The 22062-nt window shown below is 44.1% G+C and overlaps 2 protein-coding genes across 2 annotated transcripts in view; both read right to left on the reverse strand.

The window, feature by feature from the left end:
- The window catches only part of LOC142209059 (guanylate-binding protein 7-like), a 61812-nt gene extending 57153 nt beyond the window's left edge, over positions 1-4659 (reverse strand). Inside the window, exon 1 of the mRNA XM_075278002.1 lies at positions 4600-4659. The gene's annotated coding sequence lies outside the window, so the exon portion shown is untranslated. The remainder of the gene's footprint in view (positions 1-4599) is intronic.
- A 2875-nt stretch (positions 4660-7534) lies between these two features.
- Positions 7535-22062, reverse strand: part of LOC142209053 (guanylate-binding protein 3-like) — a 174968-nt gene continuing 160440 nt past the window's right edge. The window contains exons 16-18 of the mRNA XM_075277997.1: positions 13068-13170; positions 8806-8999; positions 7535-7942 (exon numbers count right to left, since the gene is read on the reverse strand). Coding sequence (XP_075134098.1) covers positions 7784-7942; positions 8806-8999; positions 13068-13170 — 456 coding nt within the window. The 3' untranslated portion in view covers positions 7535-7783. The remainder of the gene's footprint in view (positions 7943-8805; positions 9000-13067; positions 13171-22062) is intronic.

The following is a 22062-nucleotide window of genomic DNA, read 5'->3' on the forward strand; positions in this document are numbered from 1 at the left end:
CCCCCTTTAAATGAAGTTCCAGGCCCTTAAGCTGAGCTCCCAGCAGAGATTGGGGCCCTTCAGGTGACTTCAGCCTCTACCTGCAGAGTTTTAGGCCCTTTCACTTAGTTCGGCCTTCACCAGCAGAGATTTGTTGGTCCTTTGGGTGAGCCTTTAAACAGCAGAGATTTAGTTTTTGGCCCTTGGAGTCAGTAGACACTCTAACCAGCAGAGTTGGGGGTATCAGGGTGGATTAATCCTAGTAGGATCAGAATTGTGCAGCGCTGATGGAGGAGGAGGAATTGGAGAGGGTGACACACACATGCAACTTCATGTCGGGGTGCCTGACACTGGTGGACATGTAAATGATGGGTCTATCCATTGGCTGTTCATTTTGATCAGAGTCAGCCGATCAGCACTGTCAGCTGACAGACGGCTGCACTTATTGGAGATGCGACCGGCAGCACTGAAGACCCTTTCTGATAGGACGCTGGCGGCAGGGCAGGAAAGGACCTCCAATGCGTACAGTGCAAGTTCCAGCCACAAATCCAACTTGGAGACCCAATAAGTATAGGCCACAGAGGGATCGGAGAGGACAGGGCTGGTGTCGGCCAGGTACTTCCGCAACATGCGCCTATACTTATCCCTCCTGGTGACACTAGGCCCCTCAGTGGTGGTACTTTGGCGAGTGAGTGCCATTAACGTGTCCCAGTCCTTGGAGAGTGTGCCCCTGCCGGGTGTGGACTGGATGACAGTTTGTCGCCTGTTGGAGGAACTCTCCTGTGTGCCGCCAACGACAGTTCATGGAAACATCTCCATCATATTCTGCACCAGTTGCTTGTGGCAATCACTCATGCGACTGGCCCTCCCCTCTACCGGAATAAAATTACAAACATAATTTTTATACCGGGGGTCGAGGATTGCAAAAATCCAGTATTGGTTGCTCTCCAGGATTTAGGCAATGCGTTTGTCAGTTGCAAAGCACTCCAACATGTATTCAGCCATGTGTGCCAGAGTGTTACTTGGCGTCACTTGGCTGCCCCCACTGGAATGCTCACTCTCCATTTCCTCCTCCTCCTCCATTTCGCCCCAACCGCGCTGCAGCAATGGGATGTAATGAACTGTCTCGCTATCCTCCTGTGTGACAATGAGATCTGCCACTTCATCATCCTCCTCCTCCCTCAATGTTCGCTGTGAAGCGGACAGGAGTGTGCACTGACTATCCTGCCGGGATGTTTCTGCTCCTATGCCCGACTCCTCAGCATCCAATGCGTTTTCCCTGATGGCGATGAGGGATTCTCACATCACACACAGGAGGGGGATTGTGACACTCACAATTGCGTCATCACAACTGACCCTCATGGTGGACTCATCAAAGACACGCAAGATCTCGCATAAGTCTGATATCCATGGCCACTCATGGTGCAGAAACTGTGGGAGCTGACTCTGAGGAACCCTTGGGTTTTGGAGATGGTATTCCATCAAGGGTCTCTGCTGCTCACACACTCTACTCAACATGTGGTACATCGAGTTCCAGCATGTGGGGACGTCGCACATCAGCCGGTGTTCTGGCAGATGGAGGCGTTGCTGGAGACTTCGGAGGCTAGCAGCGGCTACTGTGGACTTGCAAAAGTGGGCGCACAAGCACCACACTTTCACCAGTAGCTCAGCTACATTGGGATATGTTTTCAAAAACCATTGCACCACTAAATTGAACACATGGCCCAGGCATGGAACATGTCGGAGGTTGGCAAGCTCCAGAGCCGCTACCAGGTTGCAGCCGTTATCACACACAACCATGCCTGGGCCCAGGTGCAGCGGAGAAAGCCATGTTGCCGTCTCATCAAGGAGGGCATCCCTCACCTCAGAGGCAGTGTGCTGTCTGTCCCCCAAGTTTATCAGCTTCAGCACGGCCTGCTGACTTCTCCCCACACCAGTGCTGAAGCGTTTCCAGCTGGTAGCTGGGGTCAATGTGATGGCGGAGGTGGTGGAGGGTGGTGGATCAGAGCCCCTGCCAGGAATGTTGGGTGGGGAAATGAAGTAGACCGGGCCAGTTTGGGAAGCAGTCCCAGCCTCAACTACATTCACCCAGTGTGCCATCAGTGAAATGTAGCGTCCCTGTCCACATGCACTTGTCCACGCATCGGTGGTCAAGTGGACCTTTGTGCAAATCGCAGAACTTAGGGCCCGCCAGATGTTGCGTGACACGTGCTGGTGCAAGGCGGGGACGGCACACCGGGAGAAGTAGTGACGGCTAGGGATGGCATAGCGAGGTGCCGCACTTGCCATCAGGTCACGGAAGGCCTGAGTTTCAGCAAGCCGGAACGGCAACATCTCCTGGGCCAGCGCTGTATTTTTGCCTGTGCTCAAAAGTCTGGGAGATGGTGGGTTGTTTTGAGGAGGCGCATGATGGTACAGGAGACAGAGGTAAGGCAGGAGAAGGAGGTAAGGAAGGAGAAGGAGCTAAGGCAGGAGAAGGAGCTAAGGCAGGAGAAGGAGCTAAGGCAGGAGAAGGAGGTAAGGCAGGAGAAGGAGCTGAGGCAGGAGAAGGAGCTAAGGCAGGAGAAGGAGCTGAGGCAGGAGAAGGAGCTGAGGCAGGAGAAGGAGCTGAGGCAGGAGAAGGAGCTAAGGCAGGAGAAGGATCTAAGGCAGGAGAAGGAGCTAAGGCAGGAGAAGGAGCTAAGGCAGGAGAAGGAGCTAAGGCAGGAGAAGGATCTAAGGCAGGAGAAGGAGCTAAGGCAGGAGAAGGAGCTAAGGCAGGAGAAGGAGCTAAGGCAGGAGAAGGAGCTCAGGCAGGAAAAGGGGAGGATGAGGGAGAAGTCCCCAAAGTGGTGGAAGAAGATGAGTAGGTTTCCTGGCTGCTGGTCTGGACTGCAGTGCCAGCACTGGCAAAAGTGGTAGAGGTAGTGGCGGCAACACCGTACGACGATTGTCCTGCGTTTGCTCTCTGACACTGAGCCCAATGCTTGCCTTCCAAATGACAGCACATGGCAGTGGTTGTGAGGTTGCCCTTTTCAGAGCCCCTACTCAGTTTTGAGTTGCAGAGTGTGCAAATGGCACTATATTTGTCCATAGCACAGACATAAAAAAAATCCCACACCACCGAAGACCAAGGCCTCCATGGGGTAGTTTTTCTAGGCTGGGTACAAGAGGGAACATTTTGGGTCCTGCTGGCTGTGGCCTGGCTTCGGTGAAGCAGCTGTCCTCTGCCTCTTGACATGCCTCTGCCTCTAGCCACCCTCTTTGGTGCTGCACTTCCCTCCACATCTCCACTGCTCTCCCCGCTTGACATCCGCCCTGTCCTGGTCGGGTCAGTGGCCTCACCGTCCACCACCTCCTCTTCCAAATTCTCCCACGGATCCTCCTCCTCCTCTTGCGCAACGACGATGGCAACAGGCTGCCCTGACGACAACTGTGTCTCGTCCTCGTCGTCACTGAGGGATGATTGCTGGTCAACAACAACAACAACAGGAGATAACGGATGCTCCAGTGTTTGTGCATTAGGCAACTCATCTGTTACCTCTGGTGATTCAGGGCGTGGTGGGACAGACAGAGGGACAGTGAATGTAGCCAAAAACAGCCCCTGGGAGGTGGGAAAGGTGGGATTAGGTTGCTGGGAAGATTGGGCATGTTGTGAGGAAGGAGGAGCAGTCTGTTGGGTAGGAGGAGGAGTTGAGGTAGAGGCTGACTGACTGGTGGAGAATGTGCTGGAAGCATTGTCCGCCAGCCATTGTAACACCTCTTCCTGGTGCTCGGGCTTACTTAGGTTTGTACCCTGCAGCCGAATCAATGTGGCCATCAAGCCAGGGACTGTGGGGAAGTGCAATGCTTGCTGCCACAGAGCTGTAGGCGCAGTAGAGGCTTGTAATGCTGCTAAATAAAGGGAAATGTAATACAGAATGGGTGTGTCGCAAAATAAGGTAGTTTTAAAATGGCGGGGGGCAGGCACTTAGGCTGTATGGGGCCCCAAAATTCCTGATGGCGGCCCTGCATGGAGTTACTGAACTGCCATGCACAGGGACAGACTTTGTATGACTTGCTCAAGAGTCTCCTGTGCCCAAAGCTGACATGTACTGGCGGAAAATAACAAATCATACAATGTCGTATATCGCAGTATATTCACTTGTAATCCCTCTGTCCCAAAATATAATATAATAATACTAAAATGAACTTCAATGTGGCTACATATAATGTTTTGAACCTGGGCTGAAGAAACAAACTCTATAAAGCAATAATAATAATAATAATAATAATAATAATAATAATAATAATAATAATAATAATAATAATAATAGTTTTATTATTAAAAATACAAAAGTTATAACAATTAGCAGAAAAGAAGATAGAAGGATTACATTAGTGATGTCACTAAGGGGTTAAATTGCACTTTTGGCTCCAACAATATTTAATAGAGTTATAATTTAACAATCTACAATAAAAAGTGACATTTTCTGGAGGGTTTTTCAGGATTGATGTGACTGTTCGGGGTTACAGTGTCACATTGTCATTACTGGTTTCATTAACACCGGTGACTGTTCTACAGTGCAGGATATCAGAGGACAAGGCTATGGGGGACACGTACAAGACACCTATAGATCCCCTTACAGCAGGGTCACTTACCGCACAGAGGTCTCTCTCCGCTCCTCGTGCTCTCTCTTTCGCTCTCACTCTCTCCTTCTCTCTCTGCTCCTCGGTTATCTCTTTCTCTCTTGCTTTCTGTCTCTCTCTCGCTCTCACTCTCCGATCCTCAGCTCCTCATCTCTCGCTCTCTCGCTGTCTCTTTCCTTCCAGACACTTTCTTCTTTTATAGTCAGGACTCAAAGTACAAGTGACAGTCACAGATCCCAATAAAACTCCCCACGTTGTATAAGTTAATGTTCACAAGGAAACTTCCTCATAGAGATTCTACACAATGTAGCCGGAGACTGCAAGGATCCTGATGTCGCCAAACTTGGGGCTGTCACCCAGCTTTTCCAGACTCCTCAATGTCTCCTGAACAAATCAGAGCCGTGATGTGTCACATAGGGCCAGGGACCCCCGACAGTCAGAGGACCCCTTAATAATGGTGAGGGCCAGTGACGCTCTTGTCTGCCCTTCACATCCCCGGTCCTTACTGCTGGCCTGTGAGCAGGGACATATATATGGGGTGCTGGGGGAACAGCGGACCCCGAGGTGGCCCTAAAAGCCCCTCTACCACATAACTAGTCCACTTTACTAAATGGCACAAGGTAGGTAGGGGTCAATCACAGATTAGCCATTGGGACCCTGGAGCTTCAAAGTACGCCTGAACAGAAGATACTAGTCACAGCAGTCATAGTAGCCGCAGTAGTCGCAGTAGTAGTCACAGTAGTAGTCACAGCAGTCGCCGTAGTAGTCACAGTAGTCGCAGTAGTAGTCACAGTAGTCGCAGTAGTCGCAGTAGTAGTCACAGTATTCACAGTAGTAGTCACAGTAGTAGTCACAGTAGTCGCAGTAGTAGTCACAGTAGTCACAGCAGTCGCCGTAGTAGTCACAGTATTCACAGTAGTAGTCACAGTAGTAGTCACAGTAGTCGCAGTAGTAGTCACAGTAGTCGCAGTAGTAGTCACAGTAATCACCCTTCTCCCCACAGAGGTCACAGCTAAGGATATAGATCAGTGAACCAGAATGTAATGGACTGGATTGGTTAAAAGTTTCCAAAAATCTCTGTTTTGGCCAAACCTAAGATTTTTGGAATTCACGACTGAAAAATCATGATATTATTGGGTGTCTTCACACCCGGCAGTATAATCTCCATTACAGAATCCAGCGCTCCTTCCAGGGCTTCTTCAGTCATCTTCCAGCAGGGGATGTCAGTGGCCCCGGGGACTGCTGAATCCTGGGATTGTACCTCAGCTCAAATATGGGGCCAATGTCATGCCACCAGGGTGTAAAGTGGCTGTTGCGGCCCCATCACAGGCCTCCCTAAGCGCCCACGTCACAGTAACCTCGTCCCCTCTTACAATATTCTGACCAAGACTCCCAGTACAAGGGAAGATGTGTGGAAACCTCCAGAAGAGCCGGTGAGTGTCTGAGATGCCTCGGAGTCCTTATACCGTACTCACCTCTTCGGCTTCTTGCACCTCTCTCCTCTCTGGGGGATACAGATACGGGGCCTGTGATATCCCTCATATTGTACATTACTAGGACACCCCTATATATATATATATATACTGTATATATGATTATTAGATGAGGAAAGCGCTCTGTAACAAGTCGGATCATTGCAAATTTCCCAAAATGTTACATTTGGTCTAAAGTGAATCACTGTTACACTCCGGGGTCTCTTCAGAGTGATAAGTGGAGGTCCTGGAAAGGTGAGTAAAGTTAACAAACACTGACACTCCTCTGTCCCGGGGTCTCTCATAATGTCCCCCTCTCTCCGGGCCTCTTCTGACCCCCTGAATAATGTCAGCAGATATGGGGGGAGGGGGCACTAAAGCCTGTAGGGAATATCAGGACTGTCTCATATACAGAATGTCAGGACCACAAGCTCTTCTACACCACTGGGCACTACTGCCACCTACTGGACAGATGCACGGTGTCTCCTCTGTAGTAGATGGAGCAGGCTCTTCATCTACCCCCCGAGTCCCTGACGTACGGACTGGTAAAGACATTGGAGGATGTGGCCCCCGCTCCCTATAGTCGGCCTTAGTACGGAGCGCACCGCGTATTAGCACATGAGTGACTATAAAAACCCCAATGTCAGCCTGACTAAGCTCAGTCCAGCTCACGTTAGCCTTGATGGAACCGCGCACGCTCCCTCTACTTACCTGGGAAATAGAAGACTAAGTGTCCACTCCAACCCCCACTAGAATGTCCTATGTCTAGGATTGCACCGTCTCCTTAATGCAGCCAAATGGTTTGTCCCGCTAAGAACTCTAATCTTATGTTAGCCATGACAATGGGTGGTGCACACTGTAATAGTCGTTAGGATCAGGTGGGCGGTCTCAGACAGATCTCCTCCAGCTCAGGACCGCCCACTTGGCAGTAGAGAAACTAAGTAATATATATTGTATCAAAAATAACAGAAGTGATTTCTCAGGAATGGCGGGGACTAGAGAAAAAATTACAACTGAGCCGGAATCAATGGAGAGGCTGAATCAAGGACACAAAGAGCTCGTCCTCTGTAAGTGCAGCTTAGATACGTCACATTTCTTCCTTTACTATTTTTGCCGTCTGATTTCTTCTTTCTCTCTGTTTTTTACATTTCAGCTTCGGATTTCTTGGAAATAAAACTTTCAGGATTTCCCTATCGATGAGATTTAATATTCTGAGTTTTCGATGCAGATTCTGCTGCTTACACTGCGGTATGTTCCGGTGCCGGAGCAGCGAGGTCACATGACGGGTGCGAGGTTCAGGTGTTTGACCCCCACAGATCAGAGACTGCCTCAGTCTTGTCCATGGTCCTGAATACGGCAATACAGTTACAGCCCATAGACAATGGTGGACACAATGCTCAACCCACCAATCTTACCCAAACCTTCCCCATAAACCTGAGTCTCTCATATTAAATGTAATAAACCTTCAGCAAACGTGAGAGACAAAGAGAAACTTTATTAGAGTATTACACAAGATTTCAGCTCTGAAGCCTCTGATAACTACTACACAAGCTCTGGATTATTGCAGTGTTTATAATCCGTATACTGCTTATATCCCAACACCTCCATCCATCAGGGAGAACCGGATTCCTATCCTTGGGATCTGATGGTGTCCCAGCAGTCGGACCCCCCTCCCCCACTGATAACACCATCCCCTATTCTCATATCGGTGGCAGAGGTCCATGTTATGGATAAAGTAAAGGTCTGCCTCGCCGCATTCCTCTACCGACGAGACGTGGAATTAGCTGAGGTCTTCCTAAGATGGGGGGTCTTAAATATTTCATCTCCATCTCCAGTATTTGTGCTCGCCGGTCAAATCCTTTGGTCAGTAAGACTTCTTGTTCCTGCAGAGAGCACACGCTTAGATTAGTGGGGGGCCGTACTCCCCTCAGTGGTCATAGAGACCCCAAATCACATCAGGGAATAGTTGACCATCTACTGACTATTAACCAAAAATCTCTGCACCATAATGAAGAGCCCAGACACGAGGCTTCAATCATTCGGACAGTTTTTGACACCTGGGATAGAAGGTCATTCTTTTCACACAAAAAAATCCCAAGGTTCATCTGCCGGTGTTGAGCCATCGGTGCTGTTATTATACACCCCGGAATATAATCATTGGGGTTCTATGGAATGTGCGGAAAATTGATACAAAGTTATACTCACCTGTCCTGGGCTCACGGCGTCTTCAGTCCTCTTTGGTTCTCTTCCGACCTCCTGGGTTATGTCAGCAAACTGAGGGGACAACTTAACTTCATGACCTACCTGCGGAGACGCTCATGTGACCCAAGAGGCCTGGACGGGCCCGAAGTGGACTGAAGAGGCCGAGGAAGGGGCACGAAATGCCATGAGGATGAGGAGTGAAGGAGAGTAGGACTGGTTATTATTTATAGGCATACACTTATTACACCCTGGGGTCTGAACAGAGTCCAAACTATAATAAGGATTTGGGGTGAAGAACCCCAAAAATTTGGGATTCAGGATATTTTTGGGAAGCTGGTCACTAGCCTGGCTCATGATGGGATGGTTTGCTCATCTCTTGCTGTTCTATACCCGTCTCAGGTCTCTTCAAACCTTTTGTGATCAGGTTCACCCTATGGGCCTGTGGGGGGCTCAGATACATATTATAGGACTATAGGGATCAGCCGTATTCTCACAGACCCGGGTGTGCACATGTAGCTATCATCTATATCATGTCCTCTGTTACCTTCAGCTTCTGTTGTATCAGCCACTCATTTTCTGCCTTCATTTTCTCCCTTTCTTCTCGCATTTTCGTCTCCAGCATCGCCTCGTGCATCCTTTTCACCTCTTCTTCATTCTCCAGTTTCTTCCTCAGCTCCATGTTGGCCTTTTCCAGGATCTCCTTGTCTCGTGTGGCCGCTTCTGCCTGGGATCTCTGCTCTGGAGAAGTGAATGGACAGTTGTGGGCAAAAGTTTTTGAGAAGAATTTTTGTTTTTCACGATGTTTGCTGCTTCAGTGTTTTTGGATCTTTTAGTCAGAAGTTTCTATGGCTACTGAAGTTCAATTCTCTGCATTTCCTAAGATTTCCTAAGATTCATCACGTTTATACAAAGACTCCACATTTCCAGTGTTGACCTTTATTTTTCAGGACGTTTTCAGTTGTCCCTGGCAGATTGGACATCGGCTTCTGGGCCGATCCTGATTGATGACAACCCATTCTTACCTGATCAGTGCTTGGAATTTATCACAATTTCTTTAGTTTTGTATATTCACCACTTTTTAAGTATTAACCTCATGTTGTCAATGCGATTGAGATCTGGGGAGTTTCCTGCCCGTACAAACAAGATATCGATGTTTTGTAAAAATGAGCGAACGGCGTTCGATCGAGTAGATGTTCGATTGAGTAATATATATCTCTGGACCAGACATGACCTCCCTGCTGGCCAGAATTCCAGATTGTCTAGCGGCCGTAGCCTCCTTCCTCTCCTCCCGCTTTCTCAAACTCAATATGGAGAAAACTGAGTTTATCATCTTCACCCCACCCCGTATGGCCCCTCCACTTGACTCATCTATCAAAGTTAATGGAACCACAATTACCCCTGTCTCACAGGCCCGATGCCTTGGGGTAACCCTGGATTCCGACTTATCCTTCAAACCACATATTCAAACCCTCAACACCTCCTGCCTCCTCCAACTCAAGAACATCCACCGAATCCGCTCCTTCCTCACCCCAGAAACTACCAAGATGCTCGTCCAGGCCCTCATAATCTCCCGCTTAGACTACTGCAACACCCTTCTCCATGGACTCCCGGCAAATACCCTCGCCCCCCTCCAGTCCACCTTAAACTGTGCTGCTCGCTTAATCCACCTCACCCCCCGATCTTCATCGGCTGCTCCCCTCTGCCAGTCCCTCCACTGGTTACCCATAGCCCAGCGAATTGAGTTCAAGCTACTAACACTAACATACAAAGCCATCCACAACCTGTCCCCTCCATATATCTCTGACCTCACCTGTCCCCTCCCTATATCTCTGACCTCATCCTCACCTGTCCCCTCCATATATCTCTGACCTCATCCTCACCTGTCCCCTCCATATATCTCTGACCTCATCCTGACCTGTCCCCTCCATATATCTCTGACCTCATCCACACCCTGTCCCCTCCATATATCTCTGACCTCATCCTCACCTGTCCCCTCCCTATATCTCTGACCTCATCCTCACCTGTCCCCTCCATATATCTCTGACCTCATCCTCACCTGTCCCCTCCATATATCTCTGACCTCATCCTCACCTGTCCTCTCCATATATCTCTGACCTCATCCTCACCTGTCCCCTCCATATATCTCTGACCTCATCCTCACCTGTCCCCTCCATATATCTCTGACCTCATCCTCACCTGTCTCCTCCATATATCTCTGACCTCATCCTCACCTGTCTCCTCCATATATCTCTGACCTCATCCTCACCTGTCCCCTCCATATATCTCTGACCTCATCCACAACCTGTCTCCTCCATATATCTCTGACCTCATCCTCACCTGTCCCCTCCATATATCTCTGACCTCATCCTCACCTGTCCCCTCCATATATCTCTGACCTCATCCTCACCTGTCTCCTCCATATATCTCTGACCTCATCCACAACCTGTCCCCTCCATATATCTCTGACCTCATCTCCCGCTACCTGCCCACACATAACCTCAGATCCTCCAATGACCTCCTTCTCCGCTCTGCTCTCATCCGCTCCTCACACAATCGTCTCCAAGATTTCTCCCGTGCATCCCCCATACTCTGGAACTCCTTACCACGACACATAAGACTGATCCCCACAATCACAGGATTCAAGAAGGCCCTGAAGACTCCCCTATTTAGGAAGGCCTGCACCCCCCAATAACACTATCACCGCACTGCCATCTGTACAGTCAACCCCCTCTCCTTCTGTCTCTACCCTCTTCCCTCATAGATTGTAAGCCCTCGCGGGCAGGGCCCTCTACCCCACTGTGCCAGCCGATCACTGTTAGTATGATATATACCTGTATATTCTGTGTACTGTATGTAACCCCCAAATGTAAAGCACCATGGAATTAATGGTACTATATAAATAAATAATAATAATAATAATAATGTTCGATTGAGTAGATATTCGATCGGATATCAGGCCATTCCAGGTATTCGATTCCAATCGAATACCACGAGGCAAACGCTCTAAAAATTCATGTCCCCTCCCACCTTCCCTGGCGCTTTTTTTGCACCAATAACAGCGCAGGGGAGGTGGGACAGGAACTACAACAACGGAGGCAGTGAAAAAATCGGAAAAAGTAATTGGCTGCCAAAATCAGGTGACCTCCAATATATACGAATGGTGGATTTAATATCCGGGTCATATGAGACTGTGAACTATGTGACTGTGAGACAGGGACAGATGTACAGGAGGGTTAGCTAGGGATTACCTTTATTTAGGGGGGAATGTTACTCACCCAGTTCTTTGTGGCTCTATCTGGTCGGGATCCCTGTCAGCTTGACATGTGCGGGAGCTGACTATTTCCCATAGGAATGCATTGACCAGCGTTGATTGGCCGAATGCCATACAGAATACAGTATTCGGCCAATCAACGCTGGTTCTGCCGGGGGAGGCAGAGTCTAAGATCGGTCCACAGCAGTCTCGATTGTGTAGCAGAGCTGAGTGTGCACTGAGCTCTGCTACACCAGAGATTTAGGAGAGTTGGCCGTGCGCTGAGCTCTGCTACACCAGAGATTTAGGAGAGTTGGCCGTGCGCTGAGCTCTGCTACACCAGAGATGTAGCAGAGCTGAGTGCCAGAGGAGGCAGAGCCTAAGATATGTCCACAGTCCGTTCTCAGCTGATGCGCTCAACACTGCTACATCCGAGATTGTAATGATGGCCGTAAATTACGGACGTCTTTTCCTATAGAACTCTATGTAAACGTTTTATGACGGCCGTAAAAGACACACAAATTACACACAAATGACGCCTGGCGTTACTCTGTGTGAATGGAGCCTTATACTCCAAACCAAGCGCCCCACACTTTACTAGCTTTGGCAATGCCAAATATCTATTCGGACGTGCCAATAAAGCTTTTTTGATTTGATTTGATTTATATACAGGTACTAGATGTGGGTACAGGTATCATACATGAGTACACATGCAAGACATGATTAACAACATCAGTAAAGCAGATTCTGAATCTACTTTGATGACCACTATGCATAGCTAAAAAAGCAAAAAAACAAAACAAACCATTGGAGTGTCAGTATAAGTGTCTCAATATGTTCACTGGAAATGTATTATGTATTCAATTGTATTTCCTTTTCCAAAGGATCTGTATTCTTAAATCTTAAGTTAAATTTTATTTTCACATAAATTTATAGTGCAGGATAAGAGAAAAAACTTTGCAATAGTCTCTGTGATGTCAAATGTCACTTCTGTCTGTACTTCTTATCTGAGTAATTGAAACAGTGAAGAAACAGTAAATTTAATACCGTAAATGATAAAGTCTGCTATCCTCACCTGCTCTATACATTTATTAAAAAATAAACAAAAAAAAATGAATTTATCTTCAAATTTTCTTATTGCAGCAGATATTTATTCTTTACAAATATCTGACAATACTTTCTATCTGTAAGAGTCTGGTGTTTTATTACCTCTGATGGTTTTCTTTTGTGGGATGTATTTAAGGAGTTTTTTTAGCACTACAAACGGGAGCCATTAATAATACAAAAGTTTCCTGACCTCTCCCAGATCCGCCCAGGTCGCAGCTGTAGTATATGTCCTGGTGCTTTGCCTATTCTCTCTGATTCTCTAATCCTGCGACTGTAGGGAGGGTGCACATACATGCTAATTCCTGTGGGGGGCACTTTCTGCATTCTGTTGACTACCTGTGTATTGACCTCCTGCCCTGACTTCCTCCCTACACCTGACCTTCTCCTACAGATCTCCAGTGTCTGACCCAAACTCAAGATTTAAGGATTAGAGGTCATCAGGACCTTACCAGCTAACATCTTCTCTTTTTCTTGCAGAGTTTTATCAGCTTTCAATATAGTGGATTCTATCATTTCCTTTTCTTTAAGGAACCCCTGAAGGATCTCCAGAGCCTATGAGAAAATCGAAATGATATAAATATTATATGGAAATTATATTATATTATTATATTAATATTATATTGTAAGTTATAATATTAATGTAAACACAAAACCACCAAGTGCAATGCCAAGTGTCAGATGGAGGGGTGTAATGTACAATATATAGTGTCAGATGGAGGGGTGTAATGTACAATGTATAGTGTCAGATGGAGGGGTGTAATGTACAATATATAGTGTCAGATGGAGGGGTGTAATGTACAATATATAGTGTCAGATGGAGGGGTGTAATGTACAATGTATGGTGTCAGATGGAGGGTGTAATGTACAATGTATAGTGTCAGATGGAGGGGTGTAATGTACAATATATAGTGTCAGATGGAGGGGTGTAATGTACAATGTATAGTGTCAGATGGAGGGTGTAATGTACAATATATAGTGTCGGAGGGGTGTAATGTACAATATATAGTGTCAGATGGAAGGTGTAATGTACAATGTATAGTGTCAGATGTAGGGTGTAATGTACAATGTATAGTGTCAGATGGAAGGTGTAATGTACAATGTATAGTGTCAGATGGAGGGGTGTAATGTACAATGTATAGTGTCAGATAGAGGGGTGTAATGTACAATATATAGTGTCAGATGGAAGGTGTAATGTACAATGTATAGTGTCAGATGGAGGGGTGTAATGTACAATATATAGTGTCAGATGGAGGGGTGTAATGTACAATATATAGTGTCAGATGGAAGGTGTAATGTACAATGTATAGTGTCAGATGGAGGGGTGTAATGTACAATATATAGTGTCAGATGGAGGGGTGTAATGTACAATGTATAGTGTCAGATGGAGGGTGTAATGTACAATGTATAGTGTCAGATCGAGGGATGTAATGTACAATGTATAGTGTCAGATGGAGGGGTGTAATGTACAATATATAGTGTCAGATGGAGGGGTGTAATGTACAATGTATAGTGTCAGATGGAGGGGTGTAATGTACAATATATAGTGTCAGATGGAGGGTGTAATGTACAATGTATAGTGTCAGATGGAGGGTGTAATGTACAATATATAGTGTCAGATGGAAGGTGTAATGTACAATGTATAGTGTCAGATGGAGGGGTGTAATGTACAATATATAGTGTCAGATGGAGGGGTGTAATGTACAATGTATAGTGTCAGATGGAGGGTGTAATGTACAATGTATAGTGTCAGATGGAGGGGTGTAATGTACAATGTATAGTGTCAGATGGAGGGGTGTAATGTACAATGTATAGTGTCAGATGGAGGGGTGTAATGTACAATGTATAGTGTCAGATGGAGGGATGTAATGTACAATGTATAGTGTCAGATGGAGGGGTGTAATGTACAATGTATAGTGTCAGATGGAGGGGTGTAATGTACAATATATAGTGTCAGATGGAGGGGTGTAATGTACAATATATAGTGTCAGATGGAGGGGTGTAATGTACAATGTATAGTGTCAGATGGAGGGGTGTAATGTACAATATATAGTGTCAGATGGAGGGGTGTAATGTACAATGTATAGTGTCAGATGGAGGGTGTAATGTACAATATATAGTGTCAGATGGAGGGGTGTAATGTACAATATATAGTGTCAGATGGAGGGGTGTAATGTACAATATATAGTGTCAGATGGAGGGGTGTAATGTACAATATATAGTGTCAGATGGAGAGGTGTAATGTACAATATATAGTGTCAGATGGAGGGTGTAATGTACAATATATAGTGTCAGATGGAGGGGTGTAATGTACAATGTATAGTGTCAGATGGAGGGGTGTAAGGTACAATATATAGTGTCAGATGGAGGGTGTAATGTACAATGTATAGTGTCAGATGGAGGGGTGTAATGTACAATATATAGTGTCAGATGGAGGGGTGTAATGTACAATATATAGTGTCAGATGGAAGGTGTTAATGTACAATATATAGTGTCAGATGGAGGGGTGTTATGTACAATATATAGTGTCAGATGGAGGGTGTAATGTACAATGTATAGTGTCAGATGGAGGGTGTAATGTACAATATATAGTGTCAGATAGAGGGGTGTAATGTACAATATATAGTGTCAGATGGAGGGGTGTAATGTACAATATATAGTGTCAGATGGAGGGGTGTAATGTACAATATATAGTGTCAGATGGAGGGGTGTAAGGTACAATATATAGTGTCAGATGGAGGGGTGTAATGTACAATGTATAGTGTCAGATGGAGGGGTGTAATGTACAATATATAGTGTCAGATGGAGGGTGTAATGTACAATGTATAGTGTCAGATGGAGGGGTGTAATGTACAATATATAGTGTCAGATGGAGGGGTGTAATGTACAATATATAGTGTCAGATGGAGGGGTGTAATGTACAATATATAGTGTCAGATGGAAGGTGTAATGTACAATATATAGTGTCAGATGGATGGGTGTTATGTACAATATATAGTGTCAGATGGAGGGTGTAATGTACAATATATAGTGTCAGATGGAGGGTGTAATGTACAATATATAGTGTCAGATGGAAGGTGTAATGTACAATATATAGTGTCAGATGGAGGGGTGTAATGTACAATATATAGTGTCAGATGGAGGGGTGTAATGTACAATATATAGTGTCAGATGGAAGGTGTAATGTACAATATATAGTGTCAGATGGAGGGGTGTAATGTACAATATATAGTGTCAGATGGAGGGTGTAATGTACAATGTATAGTGTCAGATGGAGGGGTGTAATGTACAATATATAGTGTCAGATGGAGGGGTGTAATGTACAATATATAGTGTCAGATGGAGGGGTGTAATGTACAATGTATAGTGTCAGATGTAGGGTGTAATGTACAATATATAGTGTCGGAGGGGTGTAATGTACAATATATAGTGTCAGATGGAAGGGTGTAATGTACAATGTATAGTGTCAGATGTAGGGGTGTAATGTACAATGTATAGTGTCAGATGGAAGGGTGTAATGTACAATGTATAGTGTCAGATGGAGGGGTGTAATGTACAATGTATAGTGTCAGATGGAGGGGTGTAATGTACAATGTATAGTGTCAGATGGAGGGGTGTAATGTACAATATATAGTGTCAGATGGAGGGGTGTAATGTACAATATATAGTGTCAGATGGAAGGTGTAATGTACAATGTATAGTGTCAGATGGAGGGGTGTAATGTACAATGTATAGTGTCAGATGGAGGGTGTAATGTACAATATATAGTGTCAGATGGAGGGTTGTAATGTACAATGTATAGTGTCAGATGGAGGGGTGTAATGTACAATATATAGTGTCAGATGGAGGTGTAATGTACAATGTATAGTGTCAGATGGAGGGGTGTAATGTACAATATATAGTGTCAGATGGAGGGGTGTAATGTACAATGTATAGTGTCAGATGGAGGGGTGTAATGTACAATGTATAGTGTCAGATCGAGGGATGTAATGTACAATGTATAGTGTCAGATGGAGGGGTGTAATGTACAATATATAGTGTCAGATGGAGGGGTGTAATGTACAATGTATAGTGTCAGATGGAGGGGTGTAATGTACAATATATAGTGTCAGACGGAGGGTGTAATGTACAATGTATAGTGTCAGATGGAGGGGTGTAATGTACAATATATAGTGTCAGATGGAGGGGTGTAATGTACAATGTATAGTGTCAGATGGAGGGTGTAATGTACAATGTATAGTGTCAGATGGAGGGGTGTAATGTACAATGTATAGTGTCAGATGGAGGGGTGTAATGTACAATGTATAGTGTCAGATGGAGGGGTGTAATGTACAATGTATAGTGTCAGATGGAGGGATGTAATGTACAATGTATAGTGTCAGATGGAGGGGTGTAATGTACAATGTATAGTGTCAGATGGAGGGGTGTAATGTACAATATATAGTGTCAGATGGAGGGGTGTAATGTACAATATATAGTGTCAGATGGAGGGGTGTAATGTACAATGTATAGTGTCAGATGGAGGGGTGTAATGTACAATATATAGTGTCAGATGGAGGGGTGTAATGTACAACGTATAGTGTCAGATGGAGGGTGTAATGTACAATATATAGTGTCAGATGGAGGGGTGTAATGTACAATATATAGTGTCAGATGGAGGGGTGTAATGTACAATATATAGTGTCAGATGGAGGGGTGTAATGTACAATATATAGTGTCAGATGGAGGGGTGTAATGTACAATATATAGTGTCAGATGGAGGGTGTAATGTACAATATATAGTGTCAGATGGAGGGGTGTAATGTACAATGTATAGTGTCAGATGGAGGGGTGTAAGGTACAATATATAGTGTCAGATGGAGGGTGTAATGTACAATGTATAGTGTCAGATGGAGGGGTGTAATGTACAATATATAGTGTCAGATGGAGGGGTGTAATGTACAATATATAGTGTCAGATGGAAGGGTGTAATGTACAATATATAGTGTCAGATGGAGGGGTGTTATGTACAATATATAGTGTCAGATGGAGGGTGTAATGTACAATGTATAGTGTCAGATGGAGGGTGTAATGTACAATATATAGTGTCAGATAGAGGGGTGTAATGTACAATATATAGTGTCAGATGGAGGGGTGTAATGTACAATATATAGTGTCAGATGGAGGGGTGTAATGTACAATATATAGTGTCAGATGGAGGGGTGTAATGTACAATATATAGTGTCAGATGGAGGGGTGTAATGTACAATGTATAGTGTCAGATGGAGGGGTGTAATGTACAATATATAGTGTCAGATGGAGGGTGTAATGTACAATGTATAGTGTCAGATGGAGTGTAATGTACATATAGTGTCAGATGAGGGTGTAATGTACAATATATAGTGTCAGATGGAGGGGTGTAATGTACAATATATAGTGTCAGATGGAGGGGTGTAATGTACAATATATAGTGTCAGATGGAGGGTGTAATGTACAATATATAGTGTCAGATGGAGGGTGTAATGTACAATATATAGTGTCAGATGGAGGGTGTAATGTACAATATATAGTGTCAGATGGAGGGGTGTAATGTACAATATATAGTGTCAGATGGAGGGTGTAATGTACAATATATAGTGTCAGATGGAGGGGTGTAATGTACAATATATAGTGTCAGATGGAGGGTGTAATGTACAATATATAGTGTCAGATGGAGGGGTGTAATGTACAATATATAGTGTCAGATGGAGGGTGTAATGTACAATATATAGTGTCAGATGGAGGGGTGTAATGTACAATAGTATAGTGTCAGATGGAGGGGTGTAATGTACAATATATAGTGTCAGATGGAGGGTGTAATGTACAATATATAGTGTCAGATGGAGGGGTGTAATGTACAATATATAGTGTCAGATGGAGGGGTGTAATGTACAATAGTATAGTGTCAGATGGAGGGGTGTAATGTACAATATATAGTGTCAGATGGAGGGGTGTAATGTACAATGTATAGTGTCAGATGGAGGGGTGTAATGTACAATATATAGTGTCAGATGGAGGGGTGTAATGTACAATTCATAGTGTCAGATGGAGGGGTGTAATGTACAATATATAGTGTCAGATGGAGGGTGTAATGTACAATGTATAGTGTCAGATGGAGGTTGTAATGTACAATATATAGTGTCAGATGGAGGGGTGTAATGTACAATATATAGTGTCAGATGGAGGGGTGTAATGTACAATATATAGTGTCAGATGGAGGGGTGTAATGTACAATGTATAGTGTCAGATGGAAGGGTGTAATGTACAATGTATAGTGTCAGATGGAGGGGTTGTAATGTACAATGTATAGTGTCAGATGGAGGGGTGTAATGTACAATATATAGTGTCAGATGGAGGGTGTAATGTACAATATATAGTGTCAGATGGAGGGGTGTAATGTACAATATATAGTGTCAGATGGAGGGGTGTAATGTACAATGTATAGTGTCAGATGGAGGGTGTAATGTACAATGTATAGTGTCAGATGGAGGGGTGTAATGTACAATGTATAGTGTCAGATGGAGGGGTGTAATGTACAATATATAGTGTCAGATGGAGGGGTGTAATGTACAATATATAGTGTCAGATGGAGGGGTGTAATGTACAATGTATAGTGTCAGATGGAGGGGTGTAATGTACAATATATAGTGTCAGATGGAGGGGTGTAATGTACAATATATAGTGTCAGATGGAGGGGTGTAATGTACAATGTATAGTGTCAGATGGAGGGTGTAATGTACAATGTATAGTGTCAGATGGAGGGGTGTAATGTACAATATATAGTGTCAGATGGAGGGGTGTAATGTACAATATATAGTGTCAGATGGAGGGGTGTAATGTACAATGTATAGTGTCAGATGGAGGGGTGTAATGTACAATATATAGTGTCAGATGGAGGGGTGTAATGTACAATGTATAGTGTCAGATGGAGGGGTTTAATGTACAATGATATAGTGTCAGATGGAGGGGTGTAATGTACAATATATAGTGTCAGATGGAGGGGTGTAATGTACAATATATAGTGTCAGATGGAGGGGTGTAATGTACAATTATATAGTGTCAGATGGAGGGGTGTAATGTACAATGTATAGTGTCAGATGGAGGGTGTAATGTACAATTTATAGTGTCAGATGGAGGGTGTAATGTACAATATATAGTGTCAGATGGAGGGGTGTAATGTACAATATATAGTGTCAGATGGAGGGGTGTAATGTACAATATATAGTGTCAGATGGAGGGGTGTAATGTACAATATATAGTGTCAGATGGAGGGTGTAATGTACAATATATAGTGTCAGATGGAGAGGTGTAATGTACAATGTATAGTGTCAGATGGAGGGGTGTAATGTACAATATATAGTGTCAGATGGAGGGGTGTAATGTACAATATATAGTGTCAGATGGAGGGGTGTAATGTACAATATATAGTGTCAGATGGAGGGGTGTAATGTACAATATATAGTGTCAGATGGAGGGGTGTAATGTACAATATATAGTGTCAGATGGAGGGGTGTAATGTACAATATATAGTGTCAGATGGAGGGGTGTAATGTACAATGTATAGTGTCAGATGGAGGGGTGTAATGTACAATATATAGTGTCAGATGGAGGGGTGTATGTACAATATATAGTGTCAGATGGAGGGTGTAATGTACAATATATAGTGTCAGATGGAGGGTGTAATGTACAATGTATAGTGTCAGATGGAGGGGTGTAATGTACAATGTATAGTGTCAGATGGAGGGGTGTAATGTACAATGTATAGTGTCAGATGGAGGGTGTAATGTACAATATATAGTGTCAGATGGAGGGGTGTAATGTAACAATATATAGTGTCAGATGGAGGGGTGTAATGTACAATATATAGTGTCAGATGGAGGGGTGTAATGTACAATGTATAGTGTCAGATGGAAGGGTGTAATGTACAATGTATAGTGTTCAGATGGAGGGGTGTAATGTACAATGTATAGTGTCAGATGGAGGGTGTAATGTACAATATATAGTGTCAGATGGAGGGGTGTAATGTACAATATATAGTGTCAGATGGAGGGGTGTAATGTACAATATATAGTGTCAGATGGAGGGGTGTAATGTACAATGTATAGTGTCAGATGGAGGGTGTAATGTACAATGTATAGTGTTCAGATGGAGGGGTAATGTACAATATATAGTGTCAGATGGAGGGGTGTAATGTACAATGTATAGTGTCAGATGGAGGGTGTAATGTACAATATATAGTGTCAGATGGAGGGGTGTAATGTACAATATATAGTGTCAGATGGAGGGTGTAATGTACAATATATAGTGTCAGATGGAGGGTGTAATGTACAATATATAGTGTCAGATGGAGGGGTGTAATGTACAATTATAGTGTCAGATGGAGGGTGTAATGTACAATATATAGTGTCAGATGGAGGGGTGTAATGTACAATATATAGTGTCAGATGGAGGGGTGTAATGTACAATATATAGTGTCAGATGGAGGGTGTAATGTACAATATATAGTGTCAGATGGAGGGTGTAATGTACAATATATAGTGTCAGATGGAGGGTGTAATGTACAATGATATAGTGTCAGATGGAGGGGTGTAATGTACAATATATAGTGTCAGATGGAGGGGTGTAATGTACAATATATAGTGTCAGATGGAGGGTGTAATGTACAATATATAGTGTCAGATGGAGGGGTGTAATGTACAATATATAGTGTCAGATGGAGGGTGTAATGTACAATATATAGTGTCAGATGGAGGGGTGTAATGTACAATATATAGTTGTCAGATGGAGGGGTGTAATGTACAATATATAGTGTCAGATGGAGGGGTGTAATGTACAATATATAGTGTCAGATGGAGGGGTGTAATGTACAATATATAGTGTCAGATGGAGGGGTGTAATGTACAATATATAGTGTCAGATGGAGGGGTGTAATGTACAATATATAGTGTCAGATGGAGGGGTGTAATGTACAATATATAGTGTCAGATGGAGGGGTGTAATGTACAATATATAGTGTCAGATGGAGGGGTGTAATGTACAATATATAGTGTCAGATGGAGGGGTGTAATGTACAATGTATAGTGTCAGATGGAGGGGTGTAATGTACAATATATAGTGTCAGATGGAGGGGTGTAATGTACAATATATAGTGTCAGATGGAGGGGTGTAATGTACAATATATAGTGTCAGATGGAGGGGTGTAATGTACAATGTATAGTGTCAGATGGAGGGGTGTAATGTACAATATATAGTGTCAGATGGAGGGTGTAATGTACAATGTATAGTGTCAGATGGAAGGTGTAATGTACAATATATAGTGTCAGATGGAGGGGTGTTATGTACAATATATAGTGTCAGATGGAGGGTGTAATGTACAATATATAGTGTCAGATGGAGGGGTGTAATGTACAATATATAGTGTCAGATGGA

The sequence above is a fragment of the Leptodactylus fuscus genome, chromosome 6 (genome assembly GCF_031893055.1).
Source record: "Leptodactylus fuscus isolate aLepFus1 chromosome 6, aLepFus1.hap2, whole genome shotgun sequence".
NCBI classification, from domain to species: Eukaryota; Metazoa; Chordata; class Amphibia; order Anura; family Leptodactylidae; genus Leptodactylus; species Leptodactylus fuscus.